Consider the following 24,482-nt stretch of genomic DNA (forward strand, 5'->3'; position numbering starts at 1 on the left):
GACATACACACGCCTGCGCGTAAAACAGGTGAGCGGCGACCACAGGGACTCTACTCAGCATCTTGTAATAACCTCTGAGGGAAAGGGGCAGACACACGCCTATGTGTGTGTGTGACTGGATCACTGCGCTGTACACAGCAGTGTAAATCCACTCTACTCAACTTCTAATTATTCAGCAAAACGAAGCTGCACTACCACCCACCGTCCATCAGGGGAAGCGAGCATTTCCGGGCAATCGAGGGGCTGGTCAGGGAGTGCAGCCCGCCTGCCACGGGGCCATCCCCACTCTCCCTCTCACATGGCTGCCTTGTGCATTCCATACGCCCTCCCTCAGGGACGTACCCAGTAGGGAAGTCAGGACTCAGAGACGGGAGCCACGAGGGGCCAGGGGCAGAGCAGGGTGGGGGGGGGCACATGGCCGTGTCACCCTGATACCCTGGTGGGCAAGCAGCGCCTCGCTTATTTCTCTCCAAGAAACCCTGAGCAGCGGCTCACGAGGAGGGGCTCTGGGCGCAAGAGCAGTGGCCAAGGGTTCACCTGGGACTTGACTCTCGGTCTTTCTCGCCCTAAGTCCTCGTGGCCCCGATTCCCTGCACCCGGACGCGATGTACACCGGAGCAAGTGACTCGCTGAGGTGCCTGGACACACGCGAGCCTGGGAAACGGGCACACACAGGCCCAGCAGCGATGTTCTCCACTGCCTCCGCCCTTCCTGCCCCGAGGATGGAGCCTCCTGCCTCCAGGGCCGCTACCAGCCCACCAGCCCCGGGAAGCAGCCCACCGCCTCGCTCTCCTCCTTGCTTCTCAGAAGAAGATGCTTCCTAAGGGCCTCAGGTCTCACACTGAATTGTTTTGATTCATCTTTGCTTCTGTGTCAAATTCTCTAATGTCACTGAACTCTGAGACACTAGATGGGGGACTCCGCGCCCAGGGAGAATTCGCCTGGCAAGAGGGACTGAGCCCGCGAGCACCCACCTTCAGAATCCTCTCTTTGAGCGGCGAGGAGTTGACCTCGTGCCAGTTTTTGTGGTGAGCCTCCCGCTTGTCGATGTAGTAGCCGAGGATGGGGGAGCCGCCGCTGAACTTGGGCACCTTCCAGCCCAGGATCATGGAGTGGCCATCACAGTTCAGGAGGGTGATCCCATAAGGGTGGGAAGGGACGGCTGCAGGAAACACGGCGGGAAAGTCGCCCTCATCCCAGCGCCTCAGCCCAAGCCCCCACGGCCACCTCTCCCCACCGGGCGGCACCCCAGCCCTGCACTCTCCTCCCCGCCTGCCTCCCTGCCCCGGCTCTCTTACGTATGGGTAAGAGCCTCTCATACGTGTTCATGCAATCTCTAAACATGCCTTCCAATACATACACAGATCTTCCAATATTTCAATAATACAAGGGCCAAGAATTATTTCAGTCTGGCCTGGACGTGTGAAGTAACAGACTCTCCCTACTCCTCTAAGGAAAAGCTTGAGAGAGCAGCTTTCTCATTGTGCCCGTGAAGGACAGCCAAGCCTCCCATGGCCGGCGATGACCAGTACCCTTAGACCAGCGAGCCTTAACTTCCTACGCGGTCACAGAAACTTCAGACTAGTTCACATGAGCACGAGTTCATTTCCCGTTGACTGCCGTGTTTGGAAACGGACCATCTTTTCCCATCAGGTTGGCAAGGATGTTGCTGCCTCTGCTTGACTCTGAAGACCCCACGGCACACCCCCCGACTGATACCCAAACACAGCTGCCCGGGAATGAGCTGCCCCTATTATGGGACTAAAACATAGTTTAGTTTCCTTTGGTAGGAATGACTTGAAGAGGCAAGTGATAATGTTTGAAAGTCCCTCCTGAGAAAAACTGACAGATTAAGACAAGGACCATAATATAAAAGGAGCGTTAATGTTTCACGATATTGCCCACCTAAGTATTATCAGATTTGACTCCTTGGAAATTCCAGTAACATTATTTACTGTTAGACAAGAGATCATAATTTCTGAAGATGCTTTTAGATTTAGATGGAGACAGAAATAAAGAGCAAAATGGGTCTCTCTGAAGTAAAAATAATATCAATACTCTGATTCAAAATGTGTATAAGAGATGATCTTGTTTCAAAACGTTCATAGGTACTTTTAAGCCTTGTGTTCCACTTTGTATGAAATGATTATAAACAATTATAAAACGCAGAGCTGCACAGATCAAGTTTCCTAGTGCACAATGCTACAGGCTAACACTCAAATTGTTCAGTGTGATCAATATACTAATTTCTAAAGATCACCATTTATGAACACAGCCACAAAGTTACATAAACATTTGAAATTTTCTGGAATAACTAAGTTCCTTGAACTAAGAATACCTGAAAAGGCCACTGATGTTCTATTTTAGCATCTTATTTTGAAAGGAAACAGTCACACCCCACAGCATGCATTTTAATGTGGGCACGTGTGCCTGTAAACCAATGTGATCTCTAACACCATTTCCTATTTTTAATGCAAGTCATCATTTTCCCCTGTCACCCTGGCATTTGCAAGCCAAGTAGGCAACTGATGAGAGGGCTCCATGCAACCGCATGTTCTCTGCACAACAATTCACTGCACGCTTCCCCTCATGTAATGCTCCAAACGGCATCATCACAGTTGACTCCTGCAGAAATGAAGACGCAGTGGAGAGCCAGGAGCTGGCGCAGAGCCGCCCGAGAAGGACTTACTGAGGGCAGCCTGAACTTTTATGACGTCCGACTCCTGCGAGTTCTCGCTAGTGCCGACAGCATTCACGGCCTTAACTCGGAAGATGTACTGCTCGCCGGTGGTGAGGCCATGCACCACGAACCTGGAAAACATGAATCAGGGGTGTGATGGCCAGGGCCAGCCCTTCATCCTCCTGCAACAGACGCAGAAATTGCCTTGAACACACCAGAAACAGCCACTGGGACTAGAAGGATGTTTACTCTTTGGAGCGTCTCATGAGCGCCTAACATCCATCCATCTCATCTGCAGTTGTAGCTTATTACTTCCCGTCACCATTGGTGGGTCCCAGATTGAGGGCTGGAGGAAGCTGCACTCTGACGGGGGCCCAGAGTGGATCCCACAGCGTGGCTGCCTGCAGGGTCCCCCCGGCCCGAGCCAAGGGCCCGGGTCCCAGGCTGGGCCTCTCCTGCTCACTCGGAGGCAGGGGCAGGGGGAGCCAGGTGGCCTCACCTGTTGTAGCCAATGGGCTTGTGGTTGCAGGGCTCCCAGACGTTGGAGCCGGCCACGGAGCAGTCCACATAATAGCCCAGCAAGTCCTCCTCATGCTTCGGCCGATCCCACTGCACGACCACCGAGGTCCTGGTGTTCCGGGACGCGAGGACACGGCCAGGTGCCGAGGGCACCACTGCAGAGACAGGCGCACAGGCCCAGCGCCATCAGGGCCAGGGGCCACACCAGAAGGCCACAGCCCCCTCATCTACAGTGCTGGGGGCTTTGGTGAGGTTTGGACAATGAGGACAGAGTAGAGAAGGGGGCCCAGGAGGCACCGGTCAGTCCTCGCGCTCTGTCCCGAAACGCCAGCCTGGCTCCCCAAGAAAGAATCCCCATCACAGAGTCTCCCGCCCCCGCCAGCCCTGGTCCAGACCCTCTAGCATGCTCCTCCAGTGACACACGTGCTTTCTTAACTGTGGTGTAAAGCTAGCCATTTAAGAAACAGGACACATTTCCAGCAGATTGGAGAGACTCAGCAGGGTCCTCAAATCAAACAATGTTGCAACCCTGGACCTCTCCCCTGGTGCAAGTTAGAATCCCTCTAATCCATACTAGACATCTTCAGAGACAGAACCTCAAGCAACTCAGACCAGAACCCTAGTGCATGTAGGGTTGTATTGTTTTAAAATATTTCTAACCCATTTATTGGCTTCATAAAAAGAAGATGGGACTTGGGAGAAATGTTGACCAAAACAAGGCAGAGAGATCATCAACTCTAGTATAACGAAACTTTAAGGCAACTTGAATTTTAACCCACAGGTGACATTACTGTCTTTGTCAACATTCGCTGTCCTGCATGAGGTTGCCCTGGGCCCATCTCGCACATGGGTCACGTGCAGGGACTGCTCACCAATGGTGTCCTGGGCCTGGATGGGGGCAGTGATTTCCGACGGCTCACTCAGGCCGTGCTTGTTTGCTGACAACACTCGGAACACGTACGGCTTCCCCTCGGCAAGGTCGAAGACAGCGTATCTGGGGGACCTCACGGCCGTCTGGGCATTCACCCGCTGCCAGCTGCCGCTCCCCACCATGGACTGAGAAGACAAGGGCCCGATGGGAGCCACGGTCCCTGAACCCGCATCCCAGGGGGAGCCCGGCTCTGGCTCCCAGATTACAGGGCGGGAGACCACAGCCAACAGCTCCTCTGAGTCCATCAACACCCCTGTTCTGAATATTAGGAAAAGGAAGCCAATTTGGAGAAAGGGCTGAGAAATTACCCAAAGCTGGATATGTTAACAATGAAAATTTTTATGTGAAAGCCAATAAATGATGGAAAAGTTCAGGGAATCAATGCATAGGTTGTAGTTCTAGTAAAGGTGAAATGAACCGTAAACAGAGCTAACTGAGGAGTAGATGCAGAAAATTCCATCATAACTTCTCACACTCAGTTTAAAATTTTCACTGTTTCCCAGCTACTATAGTAGTCACAGAGTGACACCTCCCTAAATAACGCAGTAGCGTAGATACATTATGATTCAAAATGACACATATGTATTAAATGTAGCCACTTCAGTCATTGTATAAAGACCTTCACTGGGGTGAGAGAAAGTGTATCATTTTGTTAAACGTAATACAGCATGCCAACCATATCTACAATATGTGTGCATGTAGGTGCTAAGTCGCTCCAGTCAGGTCTCTCTGCCACCCCGTGGACTGGAGCCCGCCAGGCTCCTCTGTCCATGGGATTCTCCAGGCAAGAATATTGCAGCGGGCTGCCATGCCCTCCTCCAGGGGATCTTCCTGACCCAGGGACTGAGCCTGGGTCTCTTGCGTCTCCTCCACTGGCAGGCAAATTCTTTACCACTGGCGCCCCCTGAGAAGCCCATATCTACGGGCTCAATATACCAAGATACAAATACCTGCGGAGGAAAGGACTGAACAGGTGCCATGTTAATAATGACTCCTTCACATGGTCAAATTGTTGGTGATTTTCATTTTGTCCTGTATAACATCTATGCATTTTCCAAATTTTTTATAGTGTATTTAATTTTTATCACTGATAATTACTTTAAAAACCAGGACTGCATGCCTAATGTAATTTTCCCTCCTCTGGAGATGTGCCTTCCTTTCCAAAAAGAACATGATATGATACATAAACTATATTGCGGTTTAATATATCTAAAAATTTTTTAAGATTTTTAAATATGTTTGCTGAAACTTGACCTTTCCAGCTCTGGGTAAGTAGATAAGGAAATATCCCTGAAGAGGGGGAGAGAAAACTCCTTTCCTCCTCTGCCAGCCCTTCATCTGGGATTTTCATGAGGCAAGAACTATAAGTTAGACTCAGAACAAAGAGGTTAACACGACTCTGCAACACAAGAAAGTCTTGCAGATAAGCGGGGACAGCTGAGGGTCGTTATATCTGCTGGAGCCTGAAAACTGTTCCTATTCACTCTGCTTCGCTTCACCTTGTGGTATTTTATGTCATTACGGGGTGAGACATTTGCTCACGTGTTATAGACTCTACGTGTATGTTATGTGTACTGGATTGTATGTTATATTGTAATATAAAGTCAGTATCATGAAACCAGTTACAGGATTCACGTGGCTACACGGGGTTTTTCAACAGCCCACGACCCAGTCACAGGTCAGCGATTTGCAGGAGTGGGCCACAAGCTGCATTCTAGTGCGATCGGCCGAGCGAAGCAGGAGGGAGGGCACGTGGCGTGTAGTAAAGGCACGTGTTTGGAATTTAGGTGGGGGTGTACATTTACTGTGTACACACTCTTTCTTTATGTGCGTCCAGACCTAAAAGCAACGACTCTGTGTAATCGTTCACCATCTGAAGTGTGAATTGCTCAGCTTATAAGCAAACTGAGAGCAAAGGCCACTGTCCCCCTATGTCCCAAATCCTCAGAACCTGGGGCCTAGAATGTTCCAGCAGGAAGCACACTGCAGGCTCCCCCAGCAGAAGGCCCTCCTTTGCAGCGGGGACCCGGGGGGCCGACTGGCCCGCAGGAAGACCGCAGGGCCGGAGCCCGCCCCGTTCCCGAGGCCACGCCCACCACAGCACTGCGCAGGCCCTGCTGGCTCAGCCGCTGCCTGCAGCTTCTCGATGGGAAACCACCGCGTGGAGTCTCTGAGATGATGACCCAAGAGCCGCCCATCCTGAGAACCCACAGCTCAGCGCCTGGGCAGACCCGACAGCCTCGCTGCTCCTGGAAGCCCGGCCGGTGCATACCTTCTCAATGAAGTACATCAGCGGCTCCTTGCCCCGGGGCTCGGGGGGGTCCCAGCTGAGGACCACGTATGTCCTGCTGGTTTCCGAGGCATGCACGTTGGTGGGAGGTCCTGGGATCTGGACTTCGCCTGGAGGAGGAGTCCGCACCATGAGCACCCCGTCCCCACTCCCCTGGCCCATCCCGGAGCAGCACCCGCACTCCCCCAGCCCATCCTGGAGCAGGACTCCCGCTCCCCCAGCCCATCCCGGAGCAGAACCCCCGCTCCCCCTGCCCATCCTGGAGCAGGACCCCCGCTCCCCCAGCCCATCCTGGAGCAGGCGCCCCTCTCCCCCAGCCCATCCTGGAGCAGGCACCCCTCTCCCCCAGCCCATCCTGGAGCAGGACCCCCGCTCCCCCAGTCCATCCTGGAGCAGGCACCCCTCTCCCCCAGCCCATCCAGAAGCAGGACCCCCGCTCTCCCAGCCCATCCTGGAGCAGGTGCCCCTCTCCCCCGGCCCATCCTGGAGCAGGACCCCCGCTCCGCCAGCCCATCCTGGAGCAGGCCCCTCAGCTGCTTCACAGGCCCTGAAGGACTCAAGTGTCAGTGTCAGCTTTTGCTCCATTTCTATTTTGGGAAAGTCAGTAAATGGCAAGAACTGTTTCTCCAGAGCCAAAGTGTAATGATCGGGTGAAGATCATCCAAGTACTTTTGTTCCCAGTATAAGCCAGTGTGTAAGAACAGAATCTAATCCAAAGCTCATCCAGAATTTCAACTGGACGTGGGAGGGGAGGGTTCACCCAGAAGAAACAGGGCGTGCGTGTGTGCTCAGACGCTCAGTCAAGTCCAGCTCTTTGGAACCCATGGACTGTAGCCCACCAGGCTCCTCTGTCCATGGGATTCTCCAGGCAAGAATACTGGAGTGGGTTGCCATGCCCTCCTCCAGGGGATCTTCCCGACCCAGGAATTGAACCTGTGTCTGTCTCCTGCATCGGCAGGCAGGTTCTTTACCACCAGCACCACCTGAGAAGCCCAAGAAATAGGGCATTTAACCAGACATGCAGCTCTAACTGGGAGGGGAGTCTATGCAGAAAAGGTATGAGCAACCGTGCTCTGCAGCAGGGAGTGGGGGCCTCTCTGCTGGTTTCCTTGCATGACGCCCTCAAAGCACTGAGACTATACATCAACTAGCAAAGCATGTGGTTTCCCCCCACCTTCCCGGGTAGGTCTGGTCCACACCACAGGCACTGCCTTCCAGGTCTGTATACTTGACATTCCCGTGTGATATCCATTAGCAAGCAGCCATAATAGAACGTTGCATCAGAGCAGCCCACTACCTCTGTTCTGCCACGTCTCTCTCTAATAAAACGTTAGGTGTCAGTGGTGTTATGTTTGGACATGAGAACTTCTTGTAAGGAGTGGAGGCTCTCCAGACCCACAGCACCAGTCACTGCGATACAAAATATTACGAGCTTCTGATTAGATTAGCACATGATTAAAAAGGTTCAGACATCCCCGGGGACATCTCAGAGCCCTGCTCAGTATCCAGTTGCTCCCTCCAGACTCGGCTGCCGGCAAGGAGCTGCCCGGCTGCATAGAAACAGCATACAAGAAACAGCACACACAAGCCTGGGTTTGTTTCATCAAGAGCCCTTAGACCAAGCTCATCACATTTTACAGGACGCCGAGGCACAACCTGGTCTTACCCGGCAGTGTCTGGCAAGTGGGCTGGGTTTCAGACAAGGAGCCAGAGTTTGTCCAGAAGATGCCAAGTATGCAGGCAGAGCGGGGCCCCCGGGCCCACCTGCTACATCCTCACCCAGAGAGACCCCGAACCCGGCAACACAGCCTCGCTTCCAAACTGAGTCCCGGCTCGTCTCAGAAGCACGGGACAGCACAGGGACAAACCGCAGGACGGATGGAAGCCACGCAGATGACGCCGCAGCGGGAGCACGGGAGACAGTGGAGACGGGCCCCTCCCGCACGGCCAGCCCTGAGGGCCCAGAGGGATGTGCAGTGAGAAGCACCTGGTCTGAGCCCGGGCAAGAAGGAAGAACCCTCCCTGCCAGCAGGGAGTCCCCGATCGGGGCAGCACACTTTGTCATCCAGACCCCTGGCACCAGCCTGAGCCCCTGAGACCGGCAGAGGAGGAGGGGTCTCTACATGGCCCCAGGAGCCAAGGGGGCACCATGGACAGAAGCTGAGGTCTGTTACTGACCCTCCAACCACAGAGAGGCACCTCAGAGAGAGAGAAGCAGATGGAGGCGAAACAGAAGAGGGGGTGTGCTCACAGTGGTGATGGCGGCAGCCATCAGCCCGCAGCCGTGCCTGAGCATCACAGCCTGCTCTTGGGCTGTTCTGAGGAGTCACGTGAGCACCGGTGAACACAGACACGCGACGTGCAAAGGCAGCCCAGGAAGGGACGCGGGAAAACCCAGCGCCTGCCTGGGATCACATAGCCCACCAGCGGCCCAGCCCAGGTCTCCAGACTCCAACTCTGGCTTTCTGTTCTGTAGACCCAGCGAAGCCCCAGCCTCCACAGCTGTCAGTGAAACATAAAGTTTACTGGGAAGTTTTAGAACACCCAAGGAGACAGGATTCAGGAATGAACGACTGTAAATGAGTCTGCGGCATTCAGAGCAAAGGATGAGCTCAGCTTGCGGGCTACAGATGACCTGGCCCAGGACAGTGCAGTGAATGCCTGGACGTTCAATTAGCAGGACAGAAACAATCTCATTCTTTCTGCAAGAGCCTCTTCTCATCTTTCTAAGAATGAAGTATCTGTTCTTCCAGGGAACCACTCAAGAAAGGCTGCAAAAGCTAGATGATATTAAGAGAAGAGCATAGATATTAATTTAAATGTTTGCAGGAAGACAGTAACCAACAGTAAAATGATTCGATAAAAATTAGCTAAACAATAAACATAAAAAATACACTGAACTAACAGAAGAGCACTTTGTTAGCCAACAAAAATAACTTTTTTTTTTCATTAAAACAAATGGCATTTGCCAGCACTTTTCTAGTTAAAGCAATGCCAAGAAAGTTCAGCTTAGATGAAGAAAAGAGATATGGGTAGAAAAGGAAGAAGTTCCTCATAGCCCATTTTGAACCCAGAAATGGTTTCCTTGAAAACATCATGGCATTTCTTTCTCTCGCTAAAGACTTTTATAGATTGGAAGAGGTATTCATTGTTTAAAATGAGAAAGGCAAGCAAATGAACTCTCTGATCCCTGTGTAAGTGTCTTTGTTTCACACCTGGTTTGTTCCAGACTATGGACACTGCCTGTGCCCACATGCAAAGCCTCACATAACAACTGAGGCCCGTGAGGCTGAACTCCAGGCTGTATCAATGTACTGACTCCAACGATTCTCTGAGTGTCTGAGCCTCAGCCCTTCATAACCAGCTGGTATGAAACCCTGCCTTCTTATGAGGAAACAGGAGACAAAACACAAAAGGTGTTTTCTGTAGTTTTAGAAGACCTAGAAAGAAGACCTACTGTGTCTGTAAGATACACTCCCATGGAATCAGCTGGAAAAGCAAGTCTTTGGAAATGGGTTATCTCTTCATTTGGTGGTTAGTGAATCACTGGCTGTTTCAACCCCAGAACATGCATATCTATGTTTCAAGAGGTAGCTGTTCTGCCCAGAGGGGCACAGTCCTGCTTTTGAAAGTGTGTCAGGAAATATTACTTCCCACACACACACACCCGCTTTTCACAGTGACCTTTACACAGTGCAGATTTCATCCTGGATATCCAGCATCTATGTAGCAACTTCTATGGGGATTCCCTGGTGCCTCCGCTGGTAAAGAAACCGCCTGCAATGCAGGAGACCTGGGTTGGATCCTTGGATTGGGAAGATCCCCTGGAGAAGGGAAAGGCTACCACTCCAGTATTCTAGCCTGGAGAATCCCATGCACTGTATGGTCCATGGAATCACAGAGTTGGACACGACTGAGCGACTTTCACTTTCACTTTATATAACAACTTCAGTTCAGTTCAGTTCAGTCACTCAATCATGTCTGACTCTGTGACCCCATGAATCGCAGCACGCCAGGCCTCCCTGTCAATCACCAACTCCTGGAGTTCACTCAGACTCACGTCCATCGAGTCAGTGATGCCATCCAGCCAACTTACACCCCTTCATTTTAGGTTATTTTTACCTTATTTAAACTCTCATGTGTCCACTCAGGGTAACTAAGATCAGTCCTCCCCTCACTGATACCTTTAGAAGAAAAAGAGCTTCTTTTTCCTCTCTCAGGTCAAAAACGCATATTTCGTACAGGCTGGTGTCCTAAGAAACATCTGTTCTAATATTGTCAGGGTCATTTTCATTCATTCAAAGACCTATGTTTTCATCAGTTGTTTGGTGGTGGTGCTTTATTGTTAAGTCGGGCCCGACTCTGCTGGCAGGCAGATTCTTTACCAGTGAGCTACCACAGAAACCCCTCTCTGTTGTACAGGGGGTCATTTTGTCAGCCTCTCCTAAGTTATTTTCTTTTGTTATTTATTTATTGGGCTTCCTTCTCAGTTTCTCCATTTTTCTGGAAGAAGAGGTTTTAATGGAGATGTTAATGTTACCATGGGATTAACCAAAATTCGTCAAGGAGTTCCTCTGAGAGACAAATGTTTGTTTTGAGACACTAAAGGAAAATTTTTACGGGGTAGAAGATACAGTGTTTGGGGGGCAGATTGAGGAGCAAATAGGAAAATCAACCTCTGACTTTCTGACTCTGCAGCTCTCCAGGGAAAGAACCTGGGCTGTTTTTAAAAAGAGCTCAGAAGTACATCTCCCTGGATGGAAGCTCCAAATTAAGCTAGTGTTTTCATGGTTAAATTTTCATTCATTGTCCTCTGTGGACGGTAATCATAATTCCAATCAAAATCTTTGGATCCCAGGTTAACGATGCCGGATTCTCCTCCTCAGCGAATCGATCTTCCTACAACAGGGAGGAATATCTAGGAGAAGTGTTCAGAAAAGCCAGTGCTCAAAAGGAGACGCAAACTTTCAAATCACAGGGACATTGTGTGATGGGAAAACTGGTCCCTCTTAGTTACAATGCTAGAAATAAAATTTGTGCTTTAAAAGAAAAAAAAAAAAAAAAAAGAATACTGTTCAGGCATGTAGTCCTGGGTAAAGGACTGCCTCTTTGGCCAGGACTCAGGGCTCAGGCCACTCCGTGGCCCCTGCAGACGCTGGAATGACCTGCATGAAGCCACAACTCCGCTGACCTCCTCTCTCAGCCCTACCCTCTGCCTGCTCATCTTCCTGATTCAGTGACCTTAAGCTGGGCCCAAAAGCTTTATTTTTACATGTGAAGAGCATACCCTCCACTCTCTAATCACAGCCCTAAACCCCTCAGCCAAAAACAGCCAAAACGAAGTGGTGCCGAGCGCCTCACCTTCAAGGTCCTCCTGGTAGTTCACGATGTCTTTCTCTCCCTCCAAGTGGACGGCTGCAGAGAGAAAGGTCGGTGCTGAATCTGAATCCAGAAAGCCTCTGCATTACGATGACAGCGTCTGCACTAGGCTGAGGTGGTCTGAGTTGGTGTTTTGGAAGTGGGCTTAAGGAGAGCCAGTGTTTCTCAGCTCTTTGTACCAGATTCAAGACCCCATGCAGCTCAGGACAATGCAGTGACCACTTCAAACGTCATTAAGGAGCATCGTTAAGGACACAATCTTGCTGAGGAATCTGAGCCATGTGAGATTAAAATTCAGAGAGAGAGGGGCTTGGCTTCAGCACCTTCCAACTCTCATTATCCACTAAACTGACAGAAGGAGTGGACAAAAAAAGTCTAATTCTAAACCAGTTTAACTGATTTCAGTGAAGAGCCTTAGGACAATGAAGAACCTTCCTTTCGAGGTGTAAATGTCAGTCTGGTGTCCACACTCCTAACGTGACCTCGAGGGTTTCCCGGAGCCCATGGGCCACAGTTGTGCCATGCTCAGCCCTGAGGATTGTCTTAAGGCTCAGAGCCAAGTTGGGGGAAAGAGAAAGAATAAGCCACACAAACCTGCCAGACCTTGAACTCCAAAAGACCTACCTTGTAACCTTCTGAGGTCAACAGGGTCGAGGGCAGCCACAGCCTCGGAGACTCTGGAAGGCCGGCTGATCCCTGCGCTGTTGACAGCCCGCACACGGAATATGTAAGACCTTCCCTCAAAGAGTCCAGTCACGGGGTATTTACAGATCTTCACGGGGGCATCATTGCACTGTACCCAGTTGTCAGTTCCCACCTCGCATCTTCAGATTACAAAACAGAACAGAGAGTAACAACTGCATCAGTCTAATACGTGTATGCAAGGAGATCAAACCAGTCAATCCTAAAGGAAATCAACCCTGAATATTCATGGGAAGGACAGCTGCTGAAGCTGAAGCTCCAGTACTTTGGCCACCTGATGTGAAGAGCCGATTCACTGGAAAAGACCTTAATGCTGGGAAACATTGAGGACAGGAGGAAAAGGGAACGACAGAGGATGAGACGGTTGGATGGCATCACTGACTCAATGGACATTAGTTTGAGCAAACTTAGGGAGATAGTGCAGAGAAGGCGATGGCACCCCACTCCAGTACTCTTGCCTGGAAAATCCCATGGATGGAGGAGGCTGGTGGGCTGCAGTCCATGGGGTTGCGAAGAGTCGGACACAACTGAGCGACTTCCCTTTCACTTTTCACTTTCATGCATTGGAGAAGGAAATGGCAACCCAGTGTTCTTGCCTGGAGAATCCCAGGGATGGGGGAGCCTGGATAGCCTGCCGTCTATAGGCTCGCACAGAGTCGGACACGACTAAAGCAACTTAGCAGCAGCAGCAGGGAGATAGTGAGGGACAGGGAAGGCTGGTGTGCTGGAGTTCATGGGGGCTCAGAGAGTCAGACATGACTAGGCAACTGAATAACAACAACAGCATACATTATACACACATATACAATTACAACAGGAGAGCATCTCCCGATTTGTTTTGGTTTCTGTTATTAATTCAACCTAAACCCTGAACAATGTAAGTCTGACCCTAGCATATCAAATTTTCGCCCTGATGGTACATGTTTTACGTAAACACATAGCTTTGTTGGATGCTGCTGCTGCTGCTAAGTCGCTTCAGTCGTGTCCGACTCTGTGCGACCCCATAGATGGCAGCCCACCAGGCTCCCCCGTCCCTGGGATTCTCCAGGCAAGAACACTGGAGTGGGTTGCCATTTCCTTCTCCAATGTGTGAAAGTAAAAAGTGAAAGAGAAGTTGCTCAGTCATGTCCAACTCTTCGCAACCCCATGGACTGCAGCCTACCAGGCTCCTCCATCCATGGGATTTTCCAGGCAAGAGTACTGGAGTGGGGTGCCATTGCCTTCTCCAATGCAGGAAAGTGAAAAATGAAACTGAAGTCATTCAGCTGAGTCCGACTCTTCGAAACCCCATGGCTAGACTAACTAGTGAAAATCTCTTTTGCTATAGGGTGTGTATTATATGGATAAAAGACCTGGAATGCCTGTATCCATTTTGCTTTCATGTAGAAAACAAGTCAAAGGATGGAACCAATACATAAGGACCAAGACATACATGTTGGATGAGGAAGAGAATTTAACCAATATTAAGCAAAAAAAAAAAAAAAAGAGCTGCTTGCTCTTTTCTGAAATAACCCCCTTATGCTAATGCATTTCACACACAAAACCTTAAATTCCTACCCAGAACCATCCTCTTATAACCAAATAGCTTATACCCTTCTCTCTTACTTCTGAATTCATGATCTTTGACTGTAATTTCATCCACTGATGCAAATGGATGATAAATTGCATTTCCAGTAAATTCGCAGCTTCCCTTGGTCTCCCTCCCAGGATCAGAGCTCCGTTCCAGGTAAAGGAACAAGAAAGTTAAAACTCCTTTTGGATCAGAGATGACCTACCATCACGTTATTACTCAGACAAATCCCAATATTTTGTGCATTAGAACATCAATATGTTCTACTCGGAAACAAGAAGAAAATACTATTTAACCAAGAAGATGGGCCTTTGGGTGTGAACGAGCTGGCGTCCTCATCTACACATCACTATGCGGGGCTCTAGCCCCAGAGAGAGGGACAGAGCTGAGCAGGGGCCTCTGGCTGGACCCGCGGCATCCCCAGCTGGACCTGAGCAGAGCCTGAGGAGGCTGCAAGCAGCCTGGGGCGGGCTGGGATTAGTGGTGGTCAGGCAACGGAGCCCCGTCAGCACACAGAGGAATCAAGGGCTCACCAGGCCCTGCCAAGGAGGTGATACTTTCCAACCACCCAGCCAGGAGCTGTAAGCAACCGCATCATGAAGCACCTACACCCACAGAGGGCATCACGCGCTTCAGATGAGAAAGATGCCCGTGCCCACTGTCCAGGAGGAGACTCGCCTCAGGCACGTTCCAGCCCCGGAGGAGCAGGACACTCACCGGTCGATGAAGTAGCCAATAACAGGGCTCTCCTTGGTCGTGTTGGGGGGCTTCCAGGTCACAATGACGTAGTCCCGGTTCGCGTCATGGCAATGCACGTCCATGGGAGCGCCTGGGGCCCCAGTGACCAGGGGGTCAGCATCTGGAGGGGGGAAGAGGACAAGGAGCAGGGGTCAGCATCTGGGGGGTAGGGGAGAGGACAGGGACCAGGGGTCAGCATCTGGAGGGGGAGGGGAGGGGACAGGGACCAGGGGGTCAGCATCTATGAGGGGAGGGGAGAGGACAGGGAGCAGGGGTCAGTGTCTGGGCGGGGAGGGGGCAGTGACCAGGGGTGAGCGTCTGCGGGGGAGGGGAGGGGACAGGGACCAGGAGTCAGTGTCTGGGAGGGAGGGGAGGGGACAAGGAACAGGGGTCAGAGTCTGGGAGGGAGGGGACAAAGACCAGGGGTCAGTGTCTGGGGGGAAGGGACAGGGACCAGGGGTCAGCGTCTTGGGGGGGGAGGGGACAGGGACCAGGGGTCAGTGTCTGGGGGGAGGGGCAGGGACCAGGGGTCAGCGTCTGCGGGGGCAAGGGAGGGGACAGTGGCCAGAAGGTCGGCTTCTGGGGGGACGGGGAGAGGAAGGTGGCCGGGGCCTGGGAGCAGCCGAGGCTCTGACAGCCCCTAAACCCAGAGTCCCCTCGCTCACTCCGCTCCCTAGCTTAACGCTGACACCCAGATGACTCGACTGTGACCGCTGGTAACCAGACAGGTGCCCGTATGTGTGATTTTTAAACTCAAAATGTTCTGTCCTCCATCACACATTCAGTCTATGATTTACCATAACTGACTCCAAAATTGAAGTTCCCCTTCTCCTGATGGCCTGTTGTCACACAATGTCAGGTCGTCAAAAACTGACCAATGAAATATTACTATTATCAGGAGGCATTCTGAACACTGGGGACACAGGACCTTAGACAGAGTCTAAGTGAGTTTCAGAGTCCTCACAAGATCTGAAGATTTATATTTTTTCCTGTGAGTTGTGACCACATCTGAGTCTGTACTCCTGTGTCCCTTCCTCGGCCAGTTATGACCACAGTGCAATTGCGTTTGTGTCCAAATGTTAATTACAGCAGCTCGGAAGGCCAACAGAGCTGTTTAGCAGTATTAAAACCCTGAGCATTTAATCTCCTGGTGCAGCGTGCATATTTACTTGGGACCTGTGGCCACTGGACCTCCTAACAGTGTCAGGTGTATACAGTTTCTTGTTCTGTCTCCTCAGCACATTGAAATCTAAGGATTTCTTGACATTCAGCCAAATATTTCTCTCACATTCAAACTCCTCCGAGAGTCATCAGAACAGTCAGCCCCCCAGCCCTGCCCCCGCGGGATGCACACTCTTCTTTCTGCTGGCACTGCTGCACAAGCTAGAAATCGCAGGTCCACTGTACGTATCGCACTTTGATGAGGTGAAACATCTTGCTGGGAGGTCTGCCCAGAGAATGCAAGGGACATTGTAATGGCACCCTCATAAAAATGGCAAAGCTCTGGAAATGTCCGAAACCCAAGCCTCACTGTCTTGAGGGGGTGGGGAGGGTGGGTGTCTGCACTTGTTTTGCATTTTTTTTAAGCTAAAATATTCTCTGATGGTACAGCCCTTCCTTCATGCGTGGATCTAACTGATCTGGTTTGGAAACATAATGTAGGGAGAGGGTTACTCCAGGCACACAGAACCTGGAGCCCGAGTGAGCATAAAGGTACAGGAGTCAGGAGCTCAGGATGCGGGGTGGGGGGAGCAGTGGGCTGAGCCTCCAGGGCCACGGAGCGGGGGGACCCAGTTAGGAGAGTGGCCGCTGGCCACCCAGAATAGAGTGTGCGGGTGTCCTGGGTGAGGGTGGTCAGTTGTGCCTTGGACAGGTGGGGCTCTGTGCCTGAGGTTCCTGTGCACCCAGAGGCCATGCAGGGTGAGGGCTCGGTGGGGGGAGCAAGGCCCCCAACACAGCACAGGGGACCCTCCCCAGCTTAGACACCCAGGGCCCCCTCCCTGGAGAAGGGCCCAGGCCTCTGCCTGCCACACAAAATGGAAGAATATTCCTTACAAAACTGTTACGAAGTTTAGATTACATATGGTATATGAACATATGTGTGTGTACATATATACACCGTACATATATGTGTGTGTGCATATAATGCACATTATACATACAATTGTATCCATTTTGTATATCCCTTTATCCATTTCACATGTAAATGTATGTAAAATATGTATATATGACCTATACTTCATGCACACATGAATGTATACCTATAAGCCTCTAGGATAGGCACGTGTATATGACATGTAAATGCACACATTACGCTTGTGTCTAAAGGTAAACGCTCTTTTATACACAGCCTCACCCACTGCATGCGGTGTCCTGAGCTCTGCCCCGCCTTCCACGCCTGGGTGGGCGAGGCCCTCCTGCAAGCTGCTGTGAGGATGAATCGGGACAATACAGTGTGCCCTGTGTGAACGCTCCAGGATGCGGCTGCCCTGTGCTGAGGTTGGTTCCTCCTGCGAACATCCTCAGCTGTCACGAGCCTCAGGGGTGGCAGAGGGGAAGTGGGGAAGTGCCTGGAACTGGCCTCCCCCGCCCAGACCCCGGCCCGGCGTGGCCCTGAACCGCAGGCGCTCACCCCAGGACTCATCCCCCGGATTCCAGCGGCTCATCGGCGCCCAGGCAGCGAGCCCTGCCTCCGCCCCAGTGCCACTCACACCGAGTATCACGCTGCTCCCCGCCCCGGGAGCCCGCGCACCTCGGACAAACAGGAAGGCGCTGTGGTCGGTGATCCCCCCCCTGGACACGATCCTCAGGGTGTAGAGCCCCTCATCATCCTTGTTGAGGTGGCTGAAGGAGAGCGAGGCCTGGCCTTCTCCGAAGAACATCTTGGTCCACTTGGACTCTTTCAGCAGCACGTCTGCAAGACGGGCAAGGAGACGGGCCTCAGGGACACGCAGGGCCCAGGCGCGTCCGGAGGACAGTGTGCATACCAGGACGTGTGGAGGACAGCACGCGACAGCGCTCACGGCAGGGCAAGGGGAGGACAGCGCTCACGGCAGGGCGAGGGGAGGACAGCGCTCACGGCAGGGCGAGGGGAGGACAGAGCTCACGGCAGGGCGAGGGGAGGACAGAGCTCACGGCAGGGTGAGGGGAGGACAGTGTGCAGCAGAGGACAGGGTGCACGGCAGGACGAGGGGAGGACAGCACACACGGCAGGGCGAGGGGAGGACAGTGTGCAGCAGGGGACAGGGCGCACAGCAAGGCAAGGGGAGGACAATGTTCACGCAGGGCGAGCGGAGGACAGTGTGCAGCAGGGGACAGGGCGCACAGCAAGGCAAGGGGAGGACAATGTTCACGCAGGGCGAGCGGAAGACAGCGCGCACGTCAGGATGAGCGGCGCGCGGGCCCGGCCCAGGGTGGAGTAGAGCGCGGCTGGCGGCGTGTGGAAGGTAGGACAGTCTCACGCGGCCCTCCTGAGCCTTGGAAGCGTACCGCGAGGCCCCCACGGTGCTCCTTAGACAGTAATAATAACGTGCCAATAAACCACAGCCTAAAGGGTACAGAGCTAAAAAGGCAAATTTCAGGAGAAGAAACGTAACTGATTGGAAAACAATCGACACTGGGCATCAAGGGAGACCCAGGATAAAATAATGAGGATTTATCTATCATTCTTCACCTGCTGACTCCTTAACGGTCCACAACCAGAAAGTGCAGAGCGGGCCTGCCTGCTCCGCCCTAATCGGCCAAGACTGTGACACCACGTGGTCTGGGGATCCCGGAACTTACAACCCAGGCACGGGAACACTTTCTAGCATCCAGGCCAATGTCCTCTGGAAATATCAGGAGACCCTTCCTCACGTCCCTGTACTTCTCTCCAGAAAGGGTAAATTAGAACCTTAGGATTTACCTGAGACCTGAAATCCTAACTCAGAAGTACAAAGCGTAGATTAATCTCCTCTGCCACCACAAAGCGTGTCTCTCCCCGCCCCTCACCCTCCTGGGCCGTGAAGATAAGACACACCGTCCTTTTCCAACCAAGATCACCGCTGTCAACACCCTCAAACCTAAAGCACCCTCGCAGTGGCCTCAAGGTCAGCGGCAGCTCCTCTGCCCACGCCCCCCCCAGGGCCGCCTCGTCTGTCAGCAGCTTTTTTCCATCAAGCTCTCCGTCATCACCACGAGCCTGGTTTCCTGGCTACATTTGACAGCACCAGGCATTTGGCAAATTGTCACAGGCTTTACTGGGATACTCCTTATATTTCACAGACACCTCAATTTACCACCTTGTGTATTTTCCCAGCTAGGTTATAAACTACCTTATGGACAGGAATGGCATAGGATCCTTTGTGGTATTTTGCATTGTGTCAGGTCCTGGACCAATAAAAGCAGGAGGTTCTGTGACCGAATCCATAGGAAATGAGCAGCCACCAGAGGTGAAGAAGGTTCCCCCTGCAGTCTGCTCATACACACACATGCACACAGGAGCTCACTCACACACAGACACACATGGGAGCTCACTCACACACATAAGAGCTCACACATAGTCACACACTCTGCTCATATACACACACGCACAAGCTCTCTCACACACAGACACACATGGGAGCTCACTCACACACATAAGAGCTCACACATAGTCACACACTCTGCTCATATACACACACGCACAAGCTCTCTCACACACAGACACACATGGGAGCTCACTCACACACATAAGAGCTCACACAGAGTCACACACTGCTCATACACACACGCACACAGGCGCTCTCACACACACACATACACACACGGGAGCTCACTCACACACATAAGAACTCTCACATAGTCACACACTCTGCTCACACACACACGCACACAGGAGCTCACTCATACACATAAGAGCTCACACATAGTCACACACTCTGCTCATATACACACACGCACAAGCTCTCTCACACACAGACACACATGGGAGCTCACTCACACACATAAGAGCTCACACAGAGTCACACACTGCTCATACACACACGCACACAGGCGCTCTCACACACACACATACATACACGGGAGCTCACTCACACACATAAGAGCTCACACATAGTTACACACTCTGCTCACACACATGCACACAGGAGCTCACTCACACACATAAGAGCTCACACATAGTCACACACTCTGCTCATACACACGCGCACAGGAGCTCTCACACACACACATACACACACGGGAGCTCACTCACACACATAAGAGCTCACACATAGTTACACACTCTGCTCACACACACGCACACAGGAGCTCACTCACACACATAAGAGCTCACACAGAGTTACACACTCTGCTCATACACACACATGCACACAGGAGCTCTCACACACACACATACACACACGGGAGCTCACTCACACACATAAGAACTCTCACATAGTCACACACTCTGCTCACACACACACGCACACAGGAGCTCACTCACACACATAAGAGCTCACACATAGTCACACACTCTGCTCATACACACACACGCACACAGGAGCTCTCACACACACACATACACACACAGGAGTTCACTCACACACATAAGAACTCTCACATAGTCACACACTCTGCTCATACACACGCACACAGGAGCTCACTCACACACATAAGAGCTCACACAGAGTCACACACTCTGCTCATACACACACACGCACACAGGCGCTCTCACACACACACACACACGGGAGCTCACTCACACACATAAGAGCTCACACATAGTTACACACTCTGCTCACACACACGCACACAGGAGCTCACTCACACACATAAGAGCTCACACATAGTCACACACTCTGCTCATACACACGCACACAGGAGCTCTCACACACATACACACACAGGAGCTCAGTCACACAGACATACACACACGGGAGCTCACACACACATAAGAGCTCACATATAGTCACACACGTACACACACACGTGAGCTTGCACATACACACATACACAGGAGTGCAAACGTAGTCACACACATACACACACACACGAGCTTGCACATACATATATGCAAGCTTGCATACGCACACACACAGCTGCACAGGGCCGCCCGTGCTGGCGGCAGCATGGGGCAGGGTCCTGGGGCCGTGGAGACCGGGGCCAGGCTGCCTGGGTCCCATTCCCCGTCCTGCCAGCTCCCAGAGGCCGGGAGGGGAGGTCAGCGTTTCCTTGCCTTAACTACCCACGCATAAGGGGTTGACCAGAGTCCCTCCAAAAGTCCTGATGAAATGAACTGGGTCATCAGCCTCAGAAGAGTCAGACACACAGTCAGCTCTAGTGACTGTTCACAACTGCTGTAGCCGAGGAAAAACATATGGAAACAGACCCCTCGCTCTCTCCCCCTAATCACAGGAGACCCTCTCTGTGGACCGAGAGCAGCCCTGATGCCTCATCTCTTCCGGGCCCATGAACCGCATTTTGGGGAAGGTCAAGGTCACGGCAGGCCCAGGCTCGCCTGCTCTGCCCCCGTCACCAAGGCGGAGACATCGCCACGTCAGCGCCAGGTTCGGAGCTCACATCCACCCGCAAGGCCCAGGATGAGCCCACGGCCACTCACCGTCTCGGTACCACTCGGCCCTGGGCTGCACGCGCTTCAGGTCTGGCGTCACCAGCAGTGTGCACTTGAGAGTGAGGGTCTCGCCCTCCCGCCGGAAGGTGACTCCGAATTTCTCAATGAACTGAACGTCAAAGTGCGTGTACGGGATCACGGACGACAGGGGCACTGCACAGAGCAGCGGGCACAGTCACGGCCAGGCCAGCAGGCAGAGCGGGTCCCCCAGCACCCCCGTGCCCTCTGCCTCTAACAGACAGCAGTGGACAGAACGCCTGTGTCCCCCAGGTCTCGTGTGGGAGAGCTCCTGTGTGACGATGCTGGGGGTCTGTGGGTGATGAGGTCATGAGGGTGGGACCCTGGACGGGATGCATGCCCTCGTAAGAAGAGGATGAGACCAGAGCCCTCTGTCTCCTCTCAGGGAGGATGCAGCATGCCTCACCCACTCAGTGGGCACCTCAACCTGGGACCTCCAGCCTCCGGCACTGGGGGAAGGAAGAGTCTGATGTGCAAGCCCATGTGTGATGTTCATTACGATGTCTGCATGGACTCAGCCACCTCTGAAGAACCAGAAAACCAGCGTGGAGTCACATCTGGACATTTGTGCCAAAGGAGGAGGGAGAATCAGAGTGTGCAGGGCGTGTGTGCTCTGAGCACCGTGCAAGAATAAGGGGTCTAAATCCTGCACCAGCCCCAAGACGTGTGCAGCCCATCAAGTCGTAGCATCCTGAGCCCCGGGTCCCTGCAGCAACTGTCAGCCCACGGACCCCAACCGGGAGAAAGGGCCATTTGGAACACGGTTTTAGAAAACATCTGATGCTTAGAAAATATTTGGATACATTTTTCTGCACAAATAGGAAAATAATCAACTTACATCCAATTGGGAGCCCCACCGAATGGAACGGCTCCTCGTCACCCCGGAACCCTGCAAGACAGCCGGGCGGTCACGGCGGGCGAGAAAGGGGAGAGAAGGCGGGAGCAGCCCCCACGCACCCCGAGAGCACACTCACTTCTCACCACCACTGCCGCATTGGTGGACACCTGTCCGTGCACGTTCGTGGCCACCGCCGAGTAGGTCGCGGTGTCGTCAAAGTCGGCCCTGGGGGAAGAGCCAGATGCGGTCCTGACAGTGCCCTGGGACCGCCCTGCTCGGCCCCGGACGCAAGCACAGCCTTCCTCGAGAGCGGCTCGGGTGACCTGGATCCCTCGTCCGTGAGCAATTTGTTTAAGAACAATGCCAGCTTGTCCTCGGAATGAGGTATTCATTACACACACTATGCCTTGGCTTTGCAGGGAAAAATATGTACTGGCCCTTCCTAAAACCCCGAGTTTCAGCCTCGAGGAGGAGCCTGTGTTCCCTCTGGTTCTGTTTCCCTACCTGCTGCATCTGTGGTTTTGTCTTGTTATGGGGCAGCTCCAAGGGCCTCAGCCTCGGGGAGAATCACCCCCACTCCCTCCCCACCAGGGGGCCCCTGTGTAGACCCCAAAGCACCCACTGGCGGGTGTAACCAGGGTGCCTGAACTGAACCTGCCCGAGGCCTTGGGGTCTGAAGAATCACGGGGACGTGTGCTCAGCGAAGGACAGTGACCCGGGCACCACAGACCCCAGTTTATCGGGGAGGGGCTTCTCACCCCATGTCCATCTCACACAAGTTGAAGCTTATTTTCTGGATTTGCACCGTCTTCCCACCAGCTTCCCCCAGAAACGTCAGAGTCGAGAGGAGGCGAGCACTTAAACTAAATGCAGACTCTGCTGGTTGGGATTCCCAGGTGGCGCCAGTGGTAAAGAATCCACCTGCCAACGCAGGAGACACCAGAGATACAGGTTCGATCTCTGGGTCGGGAAGATGCCCTAGAGGAGGGCATGGCAGCGCACTCCAGCATTCTTGCCTAAAGAATCCCATGGGCAGAGGAGCCTGGTAGCTACAGTCCACGCGGTCACAAGGAGTTGGACACGACTGAAGCAGCTTAGCATATACACACTCTGCTGGTCATTTTTCATCAGCTATCTTGCATGAAAGTCTCAAGTGCCAGGCAAGAGAGTCCTGTTACCCTATTACTATGAAGAGAAAGCAGAGTCTCTAAGAAGCCAGGTAAACACACACAAAATCCTGAAATCTTCAGTTTTCTGCCTTCTGCCGCCTCTCCAAGCGTGCGCGTCACACGCACAGTGACAGAAGCACGGAGAACATTTACTCCAGTGTCACGTTTACACACTTCAAGCACGCAGTGACCCAGAGACAAACCGGTCCTTCAGAAGTCCTTTAACTTTATTGCGTGTTCTATTCCACCTGGGGCTGAAAATAGTTTCTTTGACCAAAAAGTACACAGTGGCTCCAACAGTAAGTAAGTGTTAGTCGCCCAGTCAAGCCCGACTCTTTGCGACCCCCATGGACTGCAGCCCACCAGGCTCCTCTGTCCATGAGATTTACCAAGCAAGGATACTGGCGTGGGTTGCCATTTCCTTCTCCAGGGGATCTTCCCGACCCAGGGATTGAACCTGGGTCTCCTGCACTGCAGGCAGATTCTTTACCAACAAAAGGAAAGCGTATTTCAGAACACTCAGAGGAACCCTGGCCCACCTCCACGAGGTTCCATCCAGCCCCAGGTGCCAAGCCCACCTGGACAACAGCGTCTCCTGCCGGAGTCTGAGCTCTTCCTCGGTTGATTCACAGAATTAGGACGCGGGGCAGAGCTCCCCATTGCATTAGTGGCAACGCAGGTCAAGTAACCAGCCAGCACTTGGTGCTTAGCAGGAGGGACCGGGCCTGGGAGAGGGCGCCTGGGACCCAGGGTCCTGGTACACAGAAGGCCTGTGCATCCACTCGCACGCACCTATCCAGTACAGAGGCTCCACGGACCGTGTGATGTGGACAGAAGTCCACGCCCCCTGCAAGTGCCCAGACCTGCTGACTCAGTGCAGAGGGCCCCGGGCAGGCACGCCCGCTGAGGGAGCACAGGGGGCAGGGCGGAACTCTGGTTACTTTCATCTCTTTCTTCTTAGACTTGTCTCTGTAAACGTTTCACCTCCATGAAACACAGTGGAATGTATACAGATGATAAATAAGCACTCGGGCGTGTGGGGGTGCCCATATGTATTTCTTGGCTCCGGTGCAG

General features: G+C 52.7%; 1 protein-coding gene across 1 annotated transcript in view; it reads right to left on the reverse strand.

Annotated features, from left to right (window-relative positions):
• Positions 1-24,482, reverse strand: part of MYOM2 (myomesin 2) — a 67,072-nt gene that overhangs the window by 26,649 nt on the left and 15,941 nt on the right. Inside the window, exons 7-18 of the mRNA XM_018042110.1 lie at positions 22,376-22,464; positions 22,240-22,290; positions 21,372-21,536; positions 17,562-17,723; positions 14,789-14,930; positions 12,424-12,623; positions 11,782-11,835; positions 6,403-6,530; positions 4,072-4,255; positions 3,180-3,354; positions 2,690-2,811; positions 975-1,162 (exon numbers count right to left, since the gene is read on the reverse strand). Coding sequence (XP_017897599.1) covers positions 975-1,162; positions 2,690-2,811; positions 3,180-3,354; positions 4,072-4,255; positions 6,403-6,530; positions 11,782-11,835; positions 12,424-12,623; positions 14,789-14,930; positions 17,562-17,723; positions 21,372-21,536; positions 22,240-22,290; positions 22,376-22,464 — 1,660 coding nt within the window. The remainder of the gene's footprint in view (positions 1-974; positions 1,163-2,689; positions 2,812-3,179; positions 3,355-4,071; positions 4,256-6,402; positions 6,531-11,781; positions 11,836-12,423; positions 12,624-14,788; positions 14,931-17,561; positions 17,724-21,371; positions 21,537-22,239; positions 22,291-22,375; positions 22,465-24,482) is intronic.

The sequence above is a fragment of the Capra hircus genome, chromosome 27 (genome assembly GCF_001704415.2).
Source record: "Capra hircus breed San Clemente chromosome 27, ASM170441v1, whole genome shotgun sequence".
In the NCBI taxonomy this organism is placed as follows: Eukaryota; Metazoa; Chordata; class Mammalia; order Artiodactyla; family Bovidae; genus Capra; species Capra hircus.